The sequence below is a fragment of the Clarias gariepinus genome, chromosome 17, assembly GCF_024256425.1.
Source record: "Clarias gariepinus isolate MV-2021 ecotype Netherlands chromosome 17, CGAR_prim_01v2, whole genome shotgun sequence".
Lineage (NCBI taxonomy): Eukaryota > Metazoa > Chordata > Actinopteri > Siluriformes > Clariidae > Clarias > Clarias gariepinus.
Genome location: NC_071116.1, coordinates 13,596,814 through 13,617,824, shown reverse-complemented (window position 1 = coordinate 13,617,824; position 21,011 = coordinate 13,596,814). Strand labels below are relative to the sequence as shown.

General features: G+C 37.9%; 1 protein-coding gene across 4 annotated transcripts in view; it reads right to left on the bottom strand.

Annotated features, from left to right (window-relative positions):
- tiam1a (TIAM Rac1 associated GEF 1a) overlaps positions 1 to 21,011 on the bottom strand; it is a 53,956-nt gene that overhangs the window by 4,689 nt on the left and 28,256 nt on the right. The window contains exons 8-22 of one of the 4 annotated variants that reach the window (XM_053516108.1): positions 20,648 to 20,794; positions 20,363 to 20,437; positions 19,066 to 19,233; positions 17,297 to 17,401; positions 16,548 to 16,629; positions 16,343 to 16,429; positions 13,171 to 13,383; positions 12,126 to 12,262; positions 3,301 to 3,513; positions 3,003 to 3,071; positions 2,618 to 2,743; positions 2,412 to 2,520; positions 1,372 to 1,551; positions 545 to 663; positions 281 to 389 (exon numbers count right to left, since the gene is read on the bottom strand). In XM_053516108.1, coding sequence (XP_053372083.1) covers positions 281 to 389; positions 545 to 663; positions 1,372 to 1,551; positions 2,412 to 2,520; positions 2,618 to 2,743; positions 3,003 to 3,071; positions 3,301 to 3,513; positions 12,126 to 12,262; positions 13,171 to 13,383; positions 16,343 to 16,429; positions 16,548 to 16,629; positions 17,297 to 17,401; positions 19,066 to 19,233; positions 20,363 to 20,437; positions 20,648 to 20,794 — 1,939 coding nt within the window. Of the gene's footprint in view, positions 1 to 280; positions 390 to 544; positions 664 to 1,371; positions 1,552 to 2,411; positions 2,521 to 2,617; positions 2,744 to 3,002; positions 3,072 to 3,300; positions 3,514 to 6,213; positions 6,468 to 7,229; positions 7,261 to 7,351; positions 7,436 to 12,125; positions 12,263 to 13,170; positions 13,384 to 16,342; positions 16,430 to 16,547; positions 16,630 to 17,296; positions 17,402 to 19,065; positions 19,234 to 20,362; positions 20,438 to 20,647; positions 20,795 to 21,011 lie in introns of those variants that run through there. The other 3 variants (XM_053516109.1, XM_053516111.1, XM_053516110.1) reach the window with 3 other exon arrangements.

Genomic DNA, 21,011 nt, shown 5'->3' with positions numbered 1-21,011 from the left:
CAGTAAGTGTAAAGATCAGGTTATGCAACTGATCTCAACTCCGGTCCTGAAGGACCACCTGCATATGGTAGGGGAATTTTTTTTCAGCTCCCAGCACACCTGATTCAACCAATCAGCATCGAATTGGGTAGTACAAAGACTAGCAGTACAAACACTAAAGTGAGCAGGGCAGGTGTTGAGAACCAGTTAGGTAATGAATAAAAGAAAGGATCCAGGAAACAGTGTAACACAGATTCAGGTTTCCATTCACAAGTACACATAGATATAAAGACACACTTACCAAAAGCAGCAAGCTCTGGGTCTTTCTTTCCCTTCATCAGAGATGATGGAGGATTGATCCAAACCACAGTGGTATGCAGTAATAGGTCACCCATAGACAAATCAGCCACCTAGCAGACATCGCAAGATACTGGGGTTAAAGAGCTGATGTGAAAAAAGTAGCCTGTACGAGAATGTATGTGTGAATGTTTAAGTATGAACTCAGTTCACTTCAAATTTGTGTGTGTGTAACAGTTCTCTGTTATTATGAGATGATCCCTGTTACCTCTTTCTTGTCCGTACTCTGCTCTCCAATGAGCTGGTCAAACACAGCCCCATACTCCTCATGAATCTTCTGCATCTCATTAATGTGACTTGCCACTTTATTCATTGCCTTCATAGCAACTTTATGTGGTGAAAAACAAAGGCAGTATAGTCAGAGGATAAAAAATACCTAATGTTCCATAAAACATAACCATGACGCATTTATCTATCTGCTATAGAACCATCAACAATATGTGACACATTATTATTGCTTAATAATATTATTGCTAAATATCACTACCACATGCTCATACTTTTTCACTGTAGATTGGATATTGTATAAACAATGATAGATAGATAATTTTATCTTTATGTATTATAAACATTATTGCTGCTGGCACTCCTACAAGTTATGCATATTGATGATCTGTTTATATACTTTATGCTGTTTATATGCTGTTTATAAACTTTTTATGTTGGGTATTTTCTGTGTCTTGCATTTTGTCTGGTCACAACCGGAATCAAATTGCTTTTGTTTGTTAACAAACTTGGACAACAAATGTGATTCCCGAGAAGGTCAAGTGATGACCCAATGCTAACCAAAAAAATTTTATAATTACTTGACAAGATGTATGAATTATAGAGTAGTTAAATAATGATGAATAACTGTGATCACCATCACATTGGTTTTGAACTTGGAACCAATCTTATGAGTGTAGTCTAGACTGGCAGCTTGAATGTTGTGTTTAGTGGAACCATTTGAGCAATCGCATACAGGTTTCAGATCTATTCATAATGCATATCGCATGTGGTCCATTAACTCTAGGATGTGCTATTTTCTGTACTTACCATTGAGATGGTAATGCTCCTCACTCTCAGTGTCAGTGAGGCAGTAGAGCTCTCTGAGCAGCAGAGGGTATTTCAATACCCTCTGAATTGGCTTGATCAGGTAGGACTCCAGAGAGGACGAGTGTTGCTGTCTTGGGTTCCTCTTGGCAAGGAATGCCTTAAATTCAGAGTCTGTCTTGGCTATATTCACCAAGATAAATGGAAAAAATGATTGTTAGACACTATAGACGCAGAATAGCACGATAGACACAAAAGCTTTTATCTAAGATTCCAAGAATAGTAAGAAAGATGTAAGAAATACATTATATATTGGTATAAAATATATTTTATATAAGAAATGACCAAAAAATGATATAGTTCATTTTAATAATTAGTTGGCAGCCTGTCTTACTGACCGATCACTGACACACGTGTTCTCAGTTCAACAATGTAGCAAAGATACTGCGCTTAATGCTACTTTTTTAAATAATATCCATATCAGCCCCAGTGATTCTAACACCACATGCTTACTCCAATCCGTGAATTAAACCATTACCCTTTTCATTTCAGTTAAACCTCTGGAGTGGGAAGTGAGGTGGTTGCTGAACACCTGGCTGAAAAATTTTCCTTGCTATTTTTTTTGCTACCCTGACAAGCATCATGAAAAGCTATACCAATGGCAACTCCCCTTCCATTGGGAACTTCTTTGCAAATGCATAACAACAACTAACCAGGCTGAAGGCAACATGCTTTTTTCTGGGACAAACAAAGTCAGCCATCACATCTGTTTGAACTGTTAGTCATGCAAATTCATAGGACAGCTAAACACACAAGAACCTACATCCTTATTTGTATACACAAGCTCGCACATGCCCGGAGGTATTATTCTAAATAATGGGGCAGCAATAACTGACATGTTTCCTGCCCAAAGGGCTTGACCAATTATTCTGACTTCGGCCTCCAGACTAAAGTTTTAATTAATTAAAAAACATTTTGATTTTCTGGCACTGTTTAAAAAAAAAGAAAAAAAAGAAAGGAAATGAGGTGTTGACTGGGTTTACCTTTGGTAAGGACTTTAGGGACTTTTGTATGGCTGGCACAGAAAGCACTGTAAATTTTGAAGTGGTCTGCATAGTAGAGGAAGGAGCCACCAAGAGAGAACAGCACTTTCTATAGAGCAAGAGGAAGAAAATTTACTATAATAAAACATTTTTTTTAAAAACATAGCAATTACACTGGAAATAATTTAATGGTTTAACATTAGTACCTTGAACTGATCCACTCTCTCAAGCTTGTCTAAATCTGGGACCAATCTAGTTCCATCTTCCAGAGTCTTCAAAAACTCCACTTGAAACTCAACCATCTCTGGCAAGTTCCCGAAAAGCACATCCAACTGAACACACAAACACACACATCAGCATCCAGCTCTGTCCTTTTATGCCATTGAACTTTTGCAGCAGCCTTTTCCCTTTATAACAAAGTCATTTAACATGCAATAAGATAGACCTTATGTTTGCTTCCATATATATTTTTTAAATGTTCCACCTTGTTTAACAAGATACTGAACAGAAGGTATTATATCATGTTATAGAAATGACTCAGTCACATCATATGAGTACAGAATACAATTTCAGGTCCGTTTTGGCACCCACCTCATCCTGTGACAGGAAATTTTCCTTCTGCAGAGGAGTCAGATATCTCTCTATAAGGAAATGTAGGTCCTATGAAAGGACAAAGTAAGGTGTTGCAAAAACAAGAATTAGAGGGATTTTGGCTTTCTCAGCGTTTTCAGATATTACCAGAACTAGAATATAGCTGTTTTTTTTTTGCCTACAATCACAAAATGAATTAATCTGTATACACAATAAGTAGATTTGCCACACACATCAAGCCAGTATATTCCAATTATCCAACTAATTCAGTAGTTTGACTGTTAAGTGTTTATCTTACTTTCACATATGTGCGCTCTGTGTCCACCAGCTCGTTTATAACCTTGCGCAGTTTGTCGGCATCGGAGAGCTGGCGCTGGGTGGAAGGTACCGGCACTGGAGAGATAGGGCTGGGTGCACATGACGAGGATGAGGACGAGGAAGAGGATGCAACTGGCTCAGCAGGATTCATGTCATGAAGGCTGCGGCAGAATGCAGTCATTTGTTCTGTATTCTAAAAAGTAAACAATTAAGGAGAAACCCCAGTTAGATACAATTCCCTGGGAACAAAGACAACGTCTCTAATAGAGGCAATGCACAGTATAAATATATGCTGGTCAATAAATGAGAAAGGTTAGTAGCATTATAGTGGTTTCTAATATAAACTCCAAGCAGGTAAATAAACAGGTTTAAACATACTGTAACTAGTGAGCTTGACATTGTAACTCAAACATCAGACAAAGGGAAATATAGCCTGTGCTTTGTAATAACTTTGTGCTTGTGTTTTAAGAACAAGTCGATTTTATACAAATTGCTTTTCAAAAAGCTAAAAATTCATTATTCTATGTTTTATTGGTTAGTTCTTCAATGACAATTTCATATTTTGCATGAATTTCTGATAAAACATTGAACTCAAGGACCACACTCATAAACATTTCTTTAAGGACAATAATTCCCACTGATGAGAACGTCAAATGAAATTTTCTCCTAATTTGGTCATTTTGCCAATTCTCACCATTACACAGCTTTCCCTTATCCTACAACCACCAACCAGTGAAAACGTGCTTCCTCTGAACCCAGGGTCAGATTATGTTTCTTTTCAAATCGAGTTCAGAGACGTCCACTGTCGGTTTACATCACTCGATTTGACGAGAAATGAGAGAAATGGCATCTCTCTTGGACATGTGCTCTGGAAATGGTTCCAGACCACATGTCCAATTTTTTGCTCTGTTGGAGAGCAGGCGGTTGTGGCAGCATTGGGATTTCCCAAAGGCCTCTTTTGTGCCACTTGAAGCCATTGAGCAACTATCTTAACCCTTAGATGCAGAACTCTACTTAATATTTATATTTATTAATAAAAAAGGAAGTTGTTTTGGCTATAAAAGGCAGATAAATGTTTGACTCAGAGGTTCCTTCGTAAACACAAATAAATGTAATAAGAATCTTATAAATCTAAGGGTATGGGTGAAGGTTGTTTTTATGACTGACGTGCAGTTTTGTTTTCAATTTGCTGCAGGTAGGTCAAAGACACAAATGTGGACTAGCAGGCTTGGCCAGCTACATTTTAGCTTAATAGATAAATATGTACACACACATAAATGCACAAAAATTCTGCTGACACCCTTTAATTATGGTAAATGATCTGAAATTACCATAAGGTAGAAAACTTAAAAAAACAGACAGGTCAAAAAGTAGGAAGTGAACTTTGAAATACTGCTTTGACCTCATATTAGAACACACTCGAATGGTGGTATATGATTTATGGCAAATAACCTTTTCCTCCAGCTAAGGCAATAAGAAAGTGATTTCCCCTGGTGAAAAAAGTAGTAGAGTATACTGTACTGATATTCTCTGAATTAAAGACATGCAGATTAAAGATGGTTAGATTAGGTTATCAAGAGAACACTTCATGATTCACACACACACACACACACACACACACACACACACACACACACACACGCATCCACACACACAAACAAACAAACACGCATGCACACACAAACACACACCCACACACACAGAAACTAATAACTATATATATATATATATATATATATAATATATATATATATATATATATATATATATATATATATATATATATACAGTATATATTATATATTATATTAACTGGCTATGCAGCGTGTAAATCTGCCTTAACATGCAAAACACTTTTGAGAATTACTGCTCTGAAGAATTTTCCTCTGGGACATGTGAAAGAGTTAGGAGAATACCCTTATTCGACCACACACATGCATATGTCTCTCACTCCCACAGAGGTATAAATAATCTGATTAAGAGTGTGAAAATTCCATTAGAAGCAACATATAGCCTGAGAGAGTGAAATGACAGTTGTAATATCTGACAGTGAGAGTTGCCAAATCTTGGCTGTGTGCATGTGTGTGTGTGTGTGTGTGTGTGTGTGTGTATGTGTATGTAAAGGGTTATATGTAATCTGGCATACTGACAAAATGTCATACGGATTTAATTGTACCATTAACATATTAAATGTCACATAATTAACATTTACCACTGTCATGTAAAACACACAAGATTCTAATTCCATAAACATCACACAATACAGCACTGATGTTATGATAAAACATATAACACAATTTAGAATGCAAAGTCCAATACAGTATTTTGTAATTACTCTCTCATCCGTGCAGCCTAATATCCACACATGAAATGAAGATTTATTACACCAATTTATGAAATATCTAGGATATGACGCAATAGTCAGGCCCTATCAAAGCCATGAGCAGTTACCCATCCCAACTATCAGCAGAGCTGGAACCGATCCATGAGGACAGCAGGAGGAAAGGGCAGATGTGGCTGCCAGCAGTGTGGCCTCTCCTCTAACACACAGAGACAGACTGACAGCCCATCACTGTCTTCTCTAAACTGCTCAGACAGCCAACGAACGACGAGTAAGAGCGGAGAAATAGCTGACAAAAGGGCTGAGAGATCTTTCTGAACTAAGTGATTATTAATTTTACTCTGAGATAAAGATCAAAACTAAGAAACACACAAACATGTAAAGAGAAAAGTCTGAATTAACCAGGCATACACTCTGCATGAGTGATTACGTATCATGCCCCATATCACAAACACACATTCAATCATGTACGCACACACACACACACACACACACACACACACACACACCACACACACACACACACACACACACACACACAGGTTGGCTTACCAGCTGCAGCATGTCATACATAGACTCAGAGGAACGCTTGGAGCTCCTGTTCCTCCAAAGCACAGACATGCTCATCGAAACCTTTAATATGGGGGCCACGACAGAACGACCCTGAAAAGAAGGAGCAAACCCAGCTTCGCCTTGAGCTGCGCAGGCATGCAAACAAGACTCACTGCACTGAAGAGACCAGAAACGCTGCTCTCTTGTTTAGTTCAGTATTTTATCAGCCAAACCCTTTCCTCCCTGCGTCCCTTCCTCTCTCACTTTGACTGGTCTGTTCTCTGAGTAGATGGCAAAAGTGGCTGCGTTCAACAGAGAGAGAAAGAGAGAGAGAGAGCAGGAGAGAAGAAGAAAGAGAGAGAGAATAATAACAATAATAATCCCATCTGCAGCAGGATGAGAAAGACAGGAGGGGAGGGGTAAAAGGCAGGAGAGGCTCAGCAGTGGCGTGTCACTCGTCCCCACTTGCCCAGCAATGTACAGCTTAGTGCGGATAAACACCAATAATACTACTTTCACCACCAACAATACGATCAACAGCTAGAGATCGCTGACAGCGTGCGACCGTGTGATACCTATTGATTCAGTCTGACTTTTTTTTCTCTCTCTCTAAAGAATATGTGTGAACAAACTCCAGTAATTGCTGTATGTTGTGGGTCATGACATGCTCAAGTACTGCCTTTTCAAAAGAGTTATGAGATAAATATGACCAAGTAAAGGTAGATCTGTGGGTGTGTGTATGTGGGGCACAAATGCAGAAGATTAACAAGGACTTCAACATAGAGAAGTGAGAACTCTCAACAAACGGCACTAAAATCCAGAGATCCTCACTGCAGTGCTGCACAAAACAACAAAACAGCAAATACCTTTGCATAAAACATAGAATTTAAAGCACTTGTAAAATGACACCTGAACTGCAAAATGTAAGAAAACAAAACAATAAATCAATAAAAATCAATACCGTTGCCAAAACTAATGAAAGTATTAAAATGCATTAAAATGAATTTAAGCCATACCTCCATCCATGCACGTAGTACCAGCAATGATCTGATCTCAAGGCAAACACGCAAATGAAAAGAAAGAATTAAAAAAAGGGAGTAGTCAAAAGTATGAGATCAAGAGAGACGCGAGTCCAAACCTGTTCACACAGTCGTGCACTGCCAAAGTAATCTGAGCTAGGACACGGTTGTGTAGGTGTAGTTTTATATTCCCAAGTTCCCACCTCCTCACTTACACACACACAAACACACACACACATATACGGCCAAAGACTTAAAGAAGACTCGACTTATCAGGGAAAAGTGACTCATGGGACAGGAAGGCAAACACTTCCCTAGAAAGCAGGGATGTCCTCTTATCACCCACTCCCACGTAAAAACCCTATATGACTAAAACAATGCAGAATGATGGACATGTAAAAAAAAACCTGATAAAAACCAAAAGGAAAACAAACACACACACACTTTGCAAGATATGCAAGGACCACACACAATCAGCGTTGATTGACATCATGTTCTTAAAATGTATCCTCCTCACTTTAACCTCCCCAGACATTAAATGATCACAAATTATTGACCGTCTGCTGCTATAGTGAGAAAGGGAACAAGTATCAGGCGTTTTCTTTTTCCAGTTGTGGTTGACTGCCAGTTAAACCCACACTGAGAAAGGGTGATGTCATGATGAAAGCTGATGAAGTAGTAGATGTTTACTGATGAGGAATAGATGTGGTCTGTTACATACAGTAGGTACAGCGCTTTATGGAAGCGTAAAATAATGAATATATAATATAATGAATATATAATATAATTAATATAATATAATTAATAAATTTATGTCGTAGCTGACTATACATGTCGGTCATCCACCAAAAATGTGTGAGTGCGACAAACTAGTAATTTAATTCACACATTTTAGGTATGAGACATGGTGAAATTTAATATAATTCATCTTTTTTGGCTGTGCCACTGTTCATGATTAACAAATCTTTTTGCAAAAAAATAAAATAAATAAACACCGCTGATATGAGGCTGGAAATCAAAAGTGATAGATGTGAAATTGACTTGACCTTATCAAACCTATCTTTGTTTTCCCCCATCTTTGTGTTGTATTTAATTGGTCTGGAACTTTAATGATGGCCCTTATCATCTCATCAGAGGATAAAAAAAAATGCACGCAGGCATTATTTAGTGAGAAAACTAATGAAGTCCTTCTCTTCTTTGTGTGCTAAGCTGCCTGTTTCCTCCGGCACCTGCTTCAATTTATCAGCACAAAGCAATCTGAATTGCAATCGAGCAATTGGGATGAAGGGCTAATTTAAAAAAGGTGTCCTCTTTCCTTTCTTTTTTTTTCCACTTTTTTAGGAAAAAAAAAATCAGGATGACGGGCATCAGTGTGATTTAAAGGGGCCGAGTGCATAAAGCATGGCTGGCCAAAAGTCTTACTTGAAAAGAGATGAATAGCTGTTAAAGATGTTCATTTGATTATATAAAAGGAGCCGTAGCTTCAATCAGAGCTGTATGAAGAGGGAAAATGAGGTCTAATTACAGACTCTTCACTCTGGAGAGGGACCAGGTGAGAGAAACGAGAGACGCTGTGATGGCTTGCAGGAGTACATCAATTACCTTCAGTAGGAGGTGGAAAAAACCTGTGTTCACAGTTTGATTCACGTAGGCTAATAAATAATGTATAATAATGTATAATAATAATAATAATAATAATAATATTTACACTGAGCCAATTGTGCTGCTGTTTTTATTTTTGAGAAAATTCTAAAAAAAAAAAAAAAAAAAAATTTTACAGATTAATTAACAGATAAATTAATCTGTTTTTTTAAATTTCAGGATTTCTGGTTGTTGTTGTCCAGTGCATTATACAAGCTAATTACTGGTGTAATGATACTTCTTAAGTCAAAAAGGAGAAAAGGCACGCACACACACACACACACACAGATGGCATAGCAATTCCGTGCATGAGTTATTGGGGCTAAACACGAGGCTCAGTAGCAGATGGTGTGTCAGCTCACAGACCAGAGAAATGAAGATTGTTTGTTTCTCCTCTACGGTCATTATGATGGCAGAACCAGAGATACATAAATAGTAAAGAGAATAAGAATGGTGATGATTTAAAAAGACAAACCAGGATCCAACTTTTGTGTATTTATTTACATCCCTAGAGTGCAAAATTTAACCGTGCGGAACAGTAAACAGACAAAAAAGCTAAATCAAGCATGTAAACATTACTTTATTATCTCTTTCTGTGAGATAAGTGAATGTACAGGGCATTATATCAGATTTAATACCATAATGTGATCTCTGAAGCACTGATTATCTGGAGGAAATGGGAATCAGTAGTAATTGGTTTTGACTGCAGCAATGGAAAATCAAAATGACAAGCGTGGAGAATGTAGCGTGGCCTCTGTACTGACACACTCATCAGGCAAATGCAATGAGTGGGGCTGGTTCATCTTGATTAGAATGAGACCAACAGTGGAAACAAATAGGATCCGTTTTGGCTTTACAGTAATAATTGTAAAAAATGAAATCCTATTTTTCTTTTGTTATTTTATTTAAATGAAAAGGGTCCAGAAAACACCCACACACACGTATGTGCGGATCAGCTGTAATGTTCTAATACAAAACCTTATGCCAAGTATTGTGTAAGTTCCTCTGGTGCTGCCTGGGCAGCTCTATCTCCCTGTACATAGATAACTCCACAAGACCCTTGGGAGTGTCCTCGGGTGTCTGGCACCAGGATTTCGGTGGTGGATCTTTTGGGTGATGTGGGTTGTGGGGGTGGAGGTGGGGCCTACATGGATCGGACTTGTTTGTCCAGCACATCCCATGATTGCTTGGTCAGATTGAGATCTGTGGAATTTGGAGCCCGGATCAACCTTGAACTTCTTGCCTGCTAAGCCCTATACAGGATGTGCTGTGGGCAGCATTGGCTTTTTTTTTTGCTTTTTTTTTAGCAATTTGTCTTTTCTGTAGAATCAGTCCTGACGGGCTGGCGTTTGGGCACCACAGGCATGTGGATGTATATACGCTACCATTTAAAAGTTTAGGATTGCTTTTTAGATCGCTTAGATTGTTTTTTAAGAAAACACACATGAAATTAGTCTGAATAGAAAATATAGCAAAAGAACAAGTTAGAAATAAAAAAAATTAAGGAAATGATGAATGTGTTCTTCTTCTCCTTCATAAAAAAAACACATTTTGCAGCAATTACAACCTGCCAGACATTATAGCTGTCAATTTTTCAAGATAATCTGATGAGATTTCAGCCCATACTTCCTAGGGTTCCTGAATAAAATTGTTTGTGAATTTACGAATGAAAGTGTGTTTTCTTTGAAAAACAAAAAAAATTGCAAGTGATTCCAAACTTTTAAGCAGTAGTGTATGTATGTATGTATGTATGTATGTATGTATGTATGTATGTATACTGTATGTGTGCGTGAGCGAGTTGGAGGTGGTCAGGCGTGGTGGGTTGCTGATCAGAGGGTCTGAAGTTTGCGCCCAGCTACCGCTGGGTCACCCCTGTTGAGTTCTTGGGCAAGACCCTTAACCTTACACCCCATACAACTCAGCCAATGCATGAAGTTCCAAAAAAAAAAAGGCAAATAGGAGAGTTACAAAAGGAAGGTCATCCAGATTAAATGATCTGATGTGATGACCCCTAAGATAAAATAGACAAAGCCTAAGAAAAAAATTGCCCATGACCTGTCTGACTTCTACAGGATATAACAGTAATGCATCGTTATTACAGTTCACTGCACACCCATGTGTGAGCAATCCCATCCTCCTGATGCTGCCTATAAAGCAAATGTGATCTTTGAGAATGCATGACAAAACAAAACACTATACAATGGGTTTATACACAACCAAAGACTCCTATGCAGTGATACCCATGAGCTCAGTATACTGTATGCCAGATAATGTGCGTCGTGTAAGTTAAACCTTACAGAAATATTACCAGCAATGGTTGGAACAATTGTTCACTGCAGGATAACCTGTGCCCAAATAAGAAAAAGGTGTCACTTATGATGTGAAACAGGAGCTGGCTTCATTGTGCCTTAGTCAATGAGCTAATAGAAAAGCAAAGGCTGTAGCTAGACAAATGAAAGCTAAACCACAGGCCCTGCAGTCAACATGGAGACGTGCTGAAGTCAGGGACACAGTGAAGCACAGCTCTATGTTCGCATGCACCCACTGCAACGTTATACAAATATGAATATAATATGTACACTGAACAGATGAGTTGTCCTAAATGAATACAGATGCATAAAATATGAACATTAGATGGATTATTCATGTTTTTTTTTTACATTCATACCAAGCTTTGGAAATCAGCTTGTGGAGACTGGAGGGTTGCCTGGCTTTAGTAAAATTCCCACCACAAACACAACTGCACCTCAAAATCTTTAAACTAGCCAGAGATGATTTTAATAAAATCAGAAATGTTGTTTAAAAACAGTTCATGTACTATATATTTTATGTTGAACCTGGCAACCCTACATGCAGTTCAAGTGAAATAAAGCCCCAAACAAATATAGGCGGGTGTATATGTGTGTGCGTGTGTGTGTGTGTGTGTGTGTGTGTGTGTGTGTGTGTGTGCGTGTTTGTGTGTGTGTGTGTGTGTCCATCCACAGGGACAGCATCAAATAACTTCAGTGTTTGTGTGAATTATTGCTCCAATGGATTTGATCCCGGTAATTTTAGGAACCATAGACATAACTTGATATGTTGTGTTCCTGTATTGTGCTGTTAGTTGTTCAAACTTATGCAACACATCTTATCCACCATACTAACATCTGATCTGAAACACACTGATCCCTGTTTAATGATTTAATTTATAGGTGCACAGGTCACTCTGAGGCCTGTGTTTCGAAGCTTCATCTCATAACGCCTCTGTCTTACCTTGTGTTCAGAGTCAGTTTCCAGCTCCGCCACTGACACATGCACTGGATCCTCCACAGGTAAAAGGTCACATTCTTCTACGTCTTCTGTATCCGGGCCTTCAAGCAGAATTCCAGAGGCCTCATCCAGAATGTCCTCTAGAGGGAGTAGGAGATCAAAGCAAGGTAAGGAGAACAGTGGAGAAAGTGGAAAGAGATCAAATTGTTTATGTGTAGGATTTCCCTCCAAAGGTTCATAATTTTTTTAAGCAAATGCAATTTGAATTGGTAATTGCATACTTGAAAAGTTATCGTATATTTATTTCGAAAAGTTATCGTATATTTATTTCGAAAAATTCAACCACCCTTTTCAGTTAAATCTCTTGATATTATTATATACCCCCCCCCCCCCACCCCATGCCCTAAGTCTCCTGGGATATGCTTTAGGCCCCCCTTGCTGCCCCCCTCCTGTATACAGAAATAAGCGATATACAGTAGACGATGAGTGAGTGAGTGAGACGAAATACTTTTTTGGAATTTCTTTAATTTATTCTACAAAATGTAGTATGAAGCACTGAGGGGTGGCTCAAAACCTTCAACAGCATTAAGTGTAATAACAATACTTATATACTGGCCATCTTTTACAACTCTTTAATCATTTAACTTTTTGTATTTTAATCATCTTTGTCTAGTGGTATTTATTAAATTTAGAATGTATTATTATTATTATTATTATTATTATTATTATTCATAATAATAGTAATATTATTATTATTATTATTATATTTTATTATTATCATTATTCATAATAATAATAATAATAATAATACATTGAATTAATTGATTATTTTTAAGCTCTTTTTATTTTATACCATACTGTAATTGGCAGCTGTAAAAAAAAATGCAGTTTTATTTATGGAATTAAAATTAATTAGTGAACTAAGTAAATAATACATTTAAGAATTAGGAAAGCAACTGTCTGCCTGGTTGTGATGGTAAGGTATCCAAAACACCATCTTTACCAAAAGGCAATTTTAATTGTGTTTATAGTGGGTTAATAATTGTACCTTGGCTCTGGGAGAAGATGTCTGTGCAAAGATTGTGTTGTGCGTTGGAGCGGCGGGGAAGTAAGGGACATCGCTGGTATGGCTCAGACGAGGGTACAGCACTGACAGTGAGTGTGAGAGAAGGCTGAGCAAATGCTGCATTAAGGTCTGACAGCTCCAACACACTTGCCTCTTTATCATTCAGCTTCAGGATCTCATCGCCAGCTTTCAGACCTGTAGAAAAACTGACATTTAGAAACTACGAAGGAATTGCTAACAGTTAAAAAGATGTATAGCATATGTTTTCATGGGAAATACATACTGTACATACTAGATTAAGTTGAAAAATCACCTGTTTTGTTTTGTATTCTTCCTGCTTCAAATTTTTTTATGTTTTAATACATTCTTTAAACAGTAAAAAACAAATAGTTGCCGCTGCTACACCATCCAGCTTATTTCCATTCTCATGATTATCAATTAGCAGCATAAGAGCTGCCCAGTTGGCATCTGATATGGATAATTACACCACCACATAACAGTAGCACATGACTGCCACTCTAATTGTTTATTGATGCTCATGTCCAACTCAAAGACATTCAACAATGCAGCCTGGAGCTGGGGATGAGGTTACACAAGGTAGGTAGAGTAATGTGCCTGATTTAATAAAAAAGATCTGTTACCACCCCAAAGTTATTATTTTCCAACAGTGTTGTATTCTTCATAATTTTTAAACACTAGTTAAAATTTATTAATGAATGACATACTTTCAATCATTACTACTTACATTTAAGACTGGCCATGAGATACTCTAGGTCATGTGTTCACTTATGTAAAAGTGTGAGAAAGTGTTTTATAATTGCCAATGTGTCAAGATGTCAGGATTTAATCAAAAATGGCCACCAGACAATGTTTGCATAATAATTGAAAGCTAAGCTTAAACCTCCGACCCTCCAATCACAAAACCAGAAGCCGACCACCTGAGTCTGGTTTCAACTGGGCAAGGCCATTTACCTGATTCTTATATAAGCATAACAAGGGGAAGCGGGACCCAGTGACATAAAGGATGCTCGGTGAGAATTGGTTGCTCAGTGACATTAATCTAAGTACAATACAATAAAAATTATCTAATTTAGCTAGCCTTTTTTTTGTAGGTGATAATTTTTGAGTCGCCTTTCACATACAGACATTGCAAGCATGCATGCATGCACACTACAGGCATAGCATAAAGTGTGACCCATTTGGATGTACTGTAAAGCAAACCATTGGATTAATAAAATTATGATGTCATGGAAAAAGGAATGCCATTGTGTCCAAACTGGACTGACTTAAAAGCACAACCTCCGGGCAACATGAAACAGTGCTATATCTTCCATGCTTATACGTCTCATACTGCATGTGGCTTTAATTTCATTTTCAGTATAGTTTGAGTTTAGGCCACAAGCTTCACAGACAGGCTTTGTACTCCAGTGACAAATATCGTCTACTTGGCCTTGTGGTGATTGGCCTGGTTACTTATAGAGTCCAGGCAGAAGAATTTTGCTACTCTAATACTAATGAATGGCTGGGTGATCAGGCTAACTAGTGCCAATTAAAGCCTTACCCACACACATGCACATCTTTTATATAAAGAAGCCTGAATATACAGTAGAATTGTGTGTGACTCTGTTGTCACATGGCCTTTAGTCAAACACCTATTCTTAATCCCAGTCACCTTATTACTAATGACACTCATGATTACTGTTTTAAACTAGTATTGTCTAGTTTATGCTTAGCATAAACTAGACTCATTGACTCATGTTTCTGAATATTATCTGAATATTATCAAGCCCTTTTGTTTGTTTGTATTGGTTTTAATAGAACCAGAAATCCTGTCTCAGTTCATCTGCCTCAAGAGATATTACTGTAAATATCATGGCAGAAAAAGTCCTGAAACCTAACATTTTCACTGACCTCTTGATTTCATCAGCACCAGCATTTTTTTTTTCTGGTCAGTATGCATGACACGGAGATGACATTTGCTAGCATAGAATTGGTTTAACTCGCTGATCCAGTCACATGTGAAAGCTTTTAAAACACATTTCCTCCAGCTGAGTGGAGATTCGGGTCAGTCCGTGGTTTTTAAATAGTTTGATATTCCCTCAGCCATGTGTCAGCAAAGAGGCCAGGGAAAAGCACTTTATTAGAACATACCAGGTGAGGTTAAAATAAGTCTACTGCAATTACCAGGAAAAGATAAAACCTTTCAAAGTAACGTTAGTATTTTATTTATACTTATAAAACATTAAGGTCCATTTAAAGGAGAGTTAATACAACCTATTAAACTATTGACCGTATTAAACTATTAAACTGACTATCTCATACATTGTATTTAACAATTGTATATTTATGAAAAGCTTTTACGTCTTATTAGACCGTACTGGTTCTTAAAGTGGATCTGGTATTCGTTTAGTTATAGGAGTGGAACTCCCAATCCATCATTATATTGTTTATTATTTATTAATACAAACTTCATGTATACCTTGGTATAGGTCCTTAGAAACCTTTTTAATTTATCAACTAAATGAGGTTTAATCCAAGTCTGGTGACATGGTGGCTTAGTGGTTAGGACTGATGCTTCACACCTCTAGGAATGGGGTTTAAAAAAATCTTGTCTGCAGTCTCTGTGCATGGAGTTTGCATGGTCGCTTGGTTGGTTTACTTTTGGTAGTCTGTTTTCCATCTATAGTCCAAAAACATGCATTAAGGACTTTTTGGCGTCTCTGATTTGCCTGTATGGTGTGAGTGTGTGTGTGTGTGTGTGTGTGTGTGTGTGTATGTAGGTTACAGGAAGGCACGTGGATACAGAAACCCTTGGTTTAGAGATAATGTTTTGTTGGGCTGACTCTATGCTGATTGTTTTGATGTTAGATAGCCACCAGAAATAGGTTATTCTAATGCAGTTTTATAAAAGATGGTAGCTTTTTTTAAGACAAAGGAATATGTAGTAGTGACAAAGTCAAAATTTCCTGGATATCTGGTCATGTCTGGGTGCTGATTTGTCACCATGAATTTCTCATTTATTTTCTCTTAAGTTCCTGGATATTTTCCAAAAGTATAAATGATCCACCGGGAACCAAAAAACTTACAGTTTAGGATAATTTTTTTGACAGCACTCATAAGATGCCTGACTTAAGATCATCACCCCTGATCTCACCTTTAGTGAAGGCCATGCCTCCTGCTTTTACATTTGTAATATGGAGCTGCTGCGTGCCATCCTCATCCACCACAACTACGGAAAACCCTATGAAGTAGACAGATGGGGGAGAAAATTATCCAAAATGATAAATAGACTACATTACATTCATTAATACAGTTATGATGTTCACTAAATCAGACCGCAATGTGAATTAATGTCTTACCATAGCCAATGGTGCAGGATTCATTTCTGTCAAACTGGATAACTCTGGTTGTTTTGGAACAAATTTCAATTTCTTTGTAAAGCTACAAGAGAGGTATGAATTTGTTAGGGAAAAAACTATGATCTGGATTTCTGTACGATGGTAATTTTCATTTATTTTTTAATATAACATACAAAAACATCACATCCTTATGAAATCAAACACCCTCGACACCTCTTTAGCTAACCACATAGGGAAAAGAACAGCAAATTGTTTCCTCAAGCAAGGAAAAAATCCATTATGACTTCTAATAGTTTTATGTAAATAGATAAATGGTAGATAAGGGAGACAGATAAATGTTTTATTTTTACTGCTATACTGAGCTCTTTATTATAACATTACTGGCATTCTTTGGTAGAGTCTTCGTTTGCATTAAAACAAACACAAACTATATTTGCAACAGAACCAAACCGTCATCAGTTGCTGGTGTTTGTGCAATAGTGTGAATGCAAATATTTTTGCCACATCCAAGGTTAAAATGACCTTCATATCTCTGTGTGCAAATATATTATGCTTTCATATTTATTAAGGGAATTGACCGAGGCTGCCAGGGTTTAATTGTGGCAAATATTTTTAATAGATTTCCTCCTTTGAAACACCATACTGAGGTCTCAATAGAACTCTCTAATAGAAAAGCATGGATTTTAGAAAATAATAGTAGGGCCTCTAGCATCAATATTCAGTCCATGATTAATGTTGTAACAACTCACCAGGTCCCAGAGTTCCTCCTCAGGCTTAGGGACATAAAATTGCACTTGATTGTCGATTAGAAACTTCAGCCGAAGATAGTGCTTGGAGCGATCCAGACTGTTGGCCTTGGAAGAGTAAAGAGAAAACAAATACATGATTGGCATCCACATTATGATTGATGTGGTCATACATAATGGAGCAAAACTGATGTAGCAAAAGTCATCATGAAGCACTGGGTGCTTTTAAACATTATAAAGCAACCATTAGGAGGAGAAAGGCTCTACAAAAAGATCACCATTCTAAACCATTGGAACTTGATATAAACAAATATCTCTAAGCACCCTTCATCCATCTAGGAACCTCTGTAGTCCAACTAGGTACTGTGGAGGCCAAGGGTGATTAACATTGTATTTATTCCCATTTTACAACCCTGGTAGGAATTCCATTCAACACTCTTACACACATACACCCACTACAGGCAATTTGGCAATGCCAATTAGCCACATCTGCGTGTCTTTGGACTGTGGGAGGCACAGGAAGAACATGCAAACTCCATGCACACAGATTGCTTGCACCCTGAAAGTGCACGACGACAGTGCTAACCACTAAGCCACCTTCCACATTCCCTAGATATCGTTAAATCCCTAGTTAATCGTTAAACTGTTTTTCCCTGATTTTAATATTCAGAAATTTCTGCCTCTTTATATCATAAACTCATTACGTATAAAACCAGGGGAAAAAGTCCCACACTGTATTTCATTACGTTATTTGAGAGAGAGAGAGAGAGAGAGAGAGAGAGAGAGAGAGAGAGATTTTTAGGATTGAATAGGTCTGAATACCAGCGTCACAATATGACTTATTTAAAATTCTATTTCCACAGCATCACCTCATCTTTTAAAGATGTGATGTACTGTACATGTGGAAAAAAAGCAGAATTTGTATATCAAAAATGCAAACAACCATTCAGCAAATTATCAGCTTAAAAAGTGAAGGTAAGTATTGACTATTGTGAATTTTTACATCACACATGCTTTACCTAAAAGTTCCCTTTTTTTTTTTTTTTTTTTTTAAACGCTTTACGTATTATTTAGGGTTAGGTTCTCTGATCTCTGATTTGCCTTAATTTATTCACAATAACCTATTCCGGATAATTGGGATTACGCTCTATAACAGCACTTAGGCAGTAAGAGTGTATTCCTGGTTTGGGCAAATGTACTGGAATGTGAGAGTTGGCATCTTTATGATAATTACAGCCCATAACATTCGAAACCTGTTTTCGAAAAGCAACCCAGTGAAAAATACCTAAAAGAATGTAGTGTAGGTAACAATTTAAACACCCATTGCAACCTGTACAATGATATTTACACAGCGTTGCCTCTGGCAGTCTGTCATGTAGCGTATAGTGTAACTAGTGGATAATACTTACCTTCATATTCAGGAAATACTCATTACAGTCAAAAAAAGAGGTATTTACACTTCTTGATGGATTAGATGCATTATGCTGACTAAATTTTATTTTGCGCTATATCATTCATACTTAAAAGGGTTTCATCCACAAGGAATATATTGTGTGTTATTCTGATAGTTATATCTGGTTATTATAGTTTAAATGAAGTTTTAGTTAAAATATGACAGGTTTATGAGCTACATACAGTATGATTGTTTAGAAGTAGAGAGACAATGCAGATAAAAAAGAAGGGGTATATATGATACCTTTGAAGTTATACCCTCAGGCCAGTGCTGACCTTAAAGTATGTGAATGTGTGTACATGTATGCTTGAGTGTTCACCTTGCACACTGATTCCAAGGCTTCCAGGGACGTCTCTCCTGGCTGTATTATTACTAGGATAGCCTGATCATTGGGCAAAATGACCCAAGATGGCGTGAGGTATTCAGGAACCCAAACATCACTGTCTGCTGCATGCTGAGGAATGCTCCTCATGGATCCTCTCTGATCCTTGCAAAGAGCAAACACCAAAAAAAATTAATATACTGGTACGGATTATTCAAATGGTAAATCAAAACAGAATATAAATGAACAATGACCTAATTAACAATAGTTGGCAAAGAGAATCCTTCCTATTCAACACACACACACGCACACATTTGGTTTTATCATGCCTGTGCTATTTTAAACATGTGCTTTATTTAGCCATATCACAGTTAAACAGAGCTGTCTAAATGAATATAAAAGAAACGCATCAAACCAGATCTGTATCTAATTCCAACTAATTTGCTGGATCCAATTAACTTGGCATCCAACCATGACATTATCTGATCTCTTTTTGCCCCTTAGAGCTAAAGCTTGGCCTGTGGTTGCTGATCATTGGAATAAGATTTGATGAATAGCAGGGCCTTATGGTTAGGGTATGGGGCTCCCAGACCTGTCTACAAATCCTTCCCACTGTCAGCAGGAGCAGACTGGCCAAGTGCTGATATCTTATCATCCCGTATCGGGTGACAGGCTTCACTGTGCCCTTTGCCTCCCAGCAATCTGGCTAAGGCATGCCGCTGATGGTGGGCTCTGTAATGAATGAGAGTAGGAACCCACACACATGGATTAAGGGGAGTGTAAAGGATTGTGGTTGTACACACATGAACACACTAATGGCAGAGTGATGAAGCTCGGTGGAAGGCTGATGAAATGGCAACAGTTCAGTCACTGTGAGTTAGCCATTTTTTATTCTTCCTTTGCGTCGTATACAAGGTGCATAATCACTGCCTTAAATTGTTTCCCTTAAGTGCAGAAACAAATTTTCCTACAGACAAACACATGATATTTGTGGTCTTTCAAATGGCTTTCCGTCACAAACACATTTCACCCACCAATACACAAACCATCTGTCTCATCCAGCGCCGTTTTGTAGAGTGGGAAAAAACTCCCCCATCCCTCCCAGGAGACCCCTAGCAGGAATGCCCAATGAATAGCTAAACTAAAACTGTATACTGCTTTCACTTAATGTACCACGTTCACTCCACGTTCTCCACCCCGACTGGGTTTCCAAATAAGTATTTTGTTTTTCCTATGTCCCAAAAATTTATTACAGGACTTCAGTTAATTCACAGAAAAGCGGTATTTCTCTTACCAAACTCTCTTTGGCTGGATCACCAAACATTTCCTCCAGACTTTTCTTCACTGGTTCCTCTCCATCCACAAACACCTATAACAGGCAGAACAGCCAGAGATCACATTTTGGCACTGTTTATGCACTCGATTTTGACAAAATCAGTAAGACAGCGGGAATCACTGGCTTTCCAGACCGTGCTTCAATTTCACATAGATGCTGTGAACTCACGCTTAAATTCCAATCATTCAAATATCAATTGAGAGTTACAGTATAATGTAAGGAAGTACAGTTTGATCTAAAGACCTGGCTAATGCTGGGTCTGCTTTTGCTTTTCTTCTTTGAGGTAGTGTCCAGACCCCACAGTGAGGAAAAACGGCTCTTGCGTTTGCTGGAGGAACGGGACAGGGCGTGGGTCCGTCTCCGTACACCGCTCTCTGTCCGTGCTGCGACCTGAAAGCCACAGACAAATGCACAGAAAAACATCGGTTATCCTACAGTACATACAGCCTTTAACTGCATAGGCAGATTCCCCACCAGCATTAACCCTGACACATGATTACTTAGTTGACTTCAAGCTTTAAAATCAAAGCTAAAAAATCTGCTGACATAAACAGCACCAGGCTTATCTTCCCCACAGTTTACATTTTTTTAGGAATAGTGATAATGT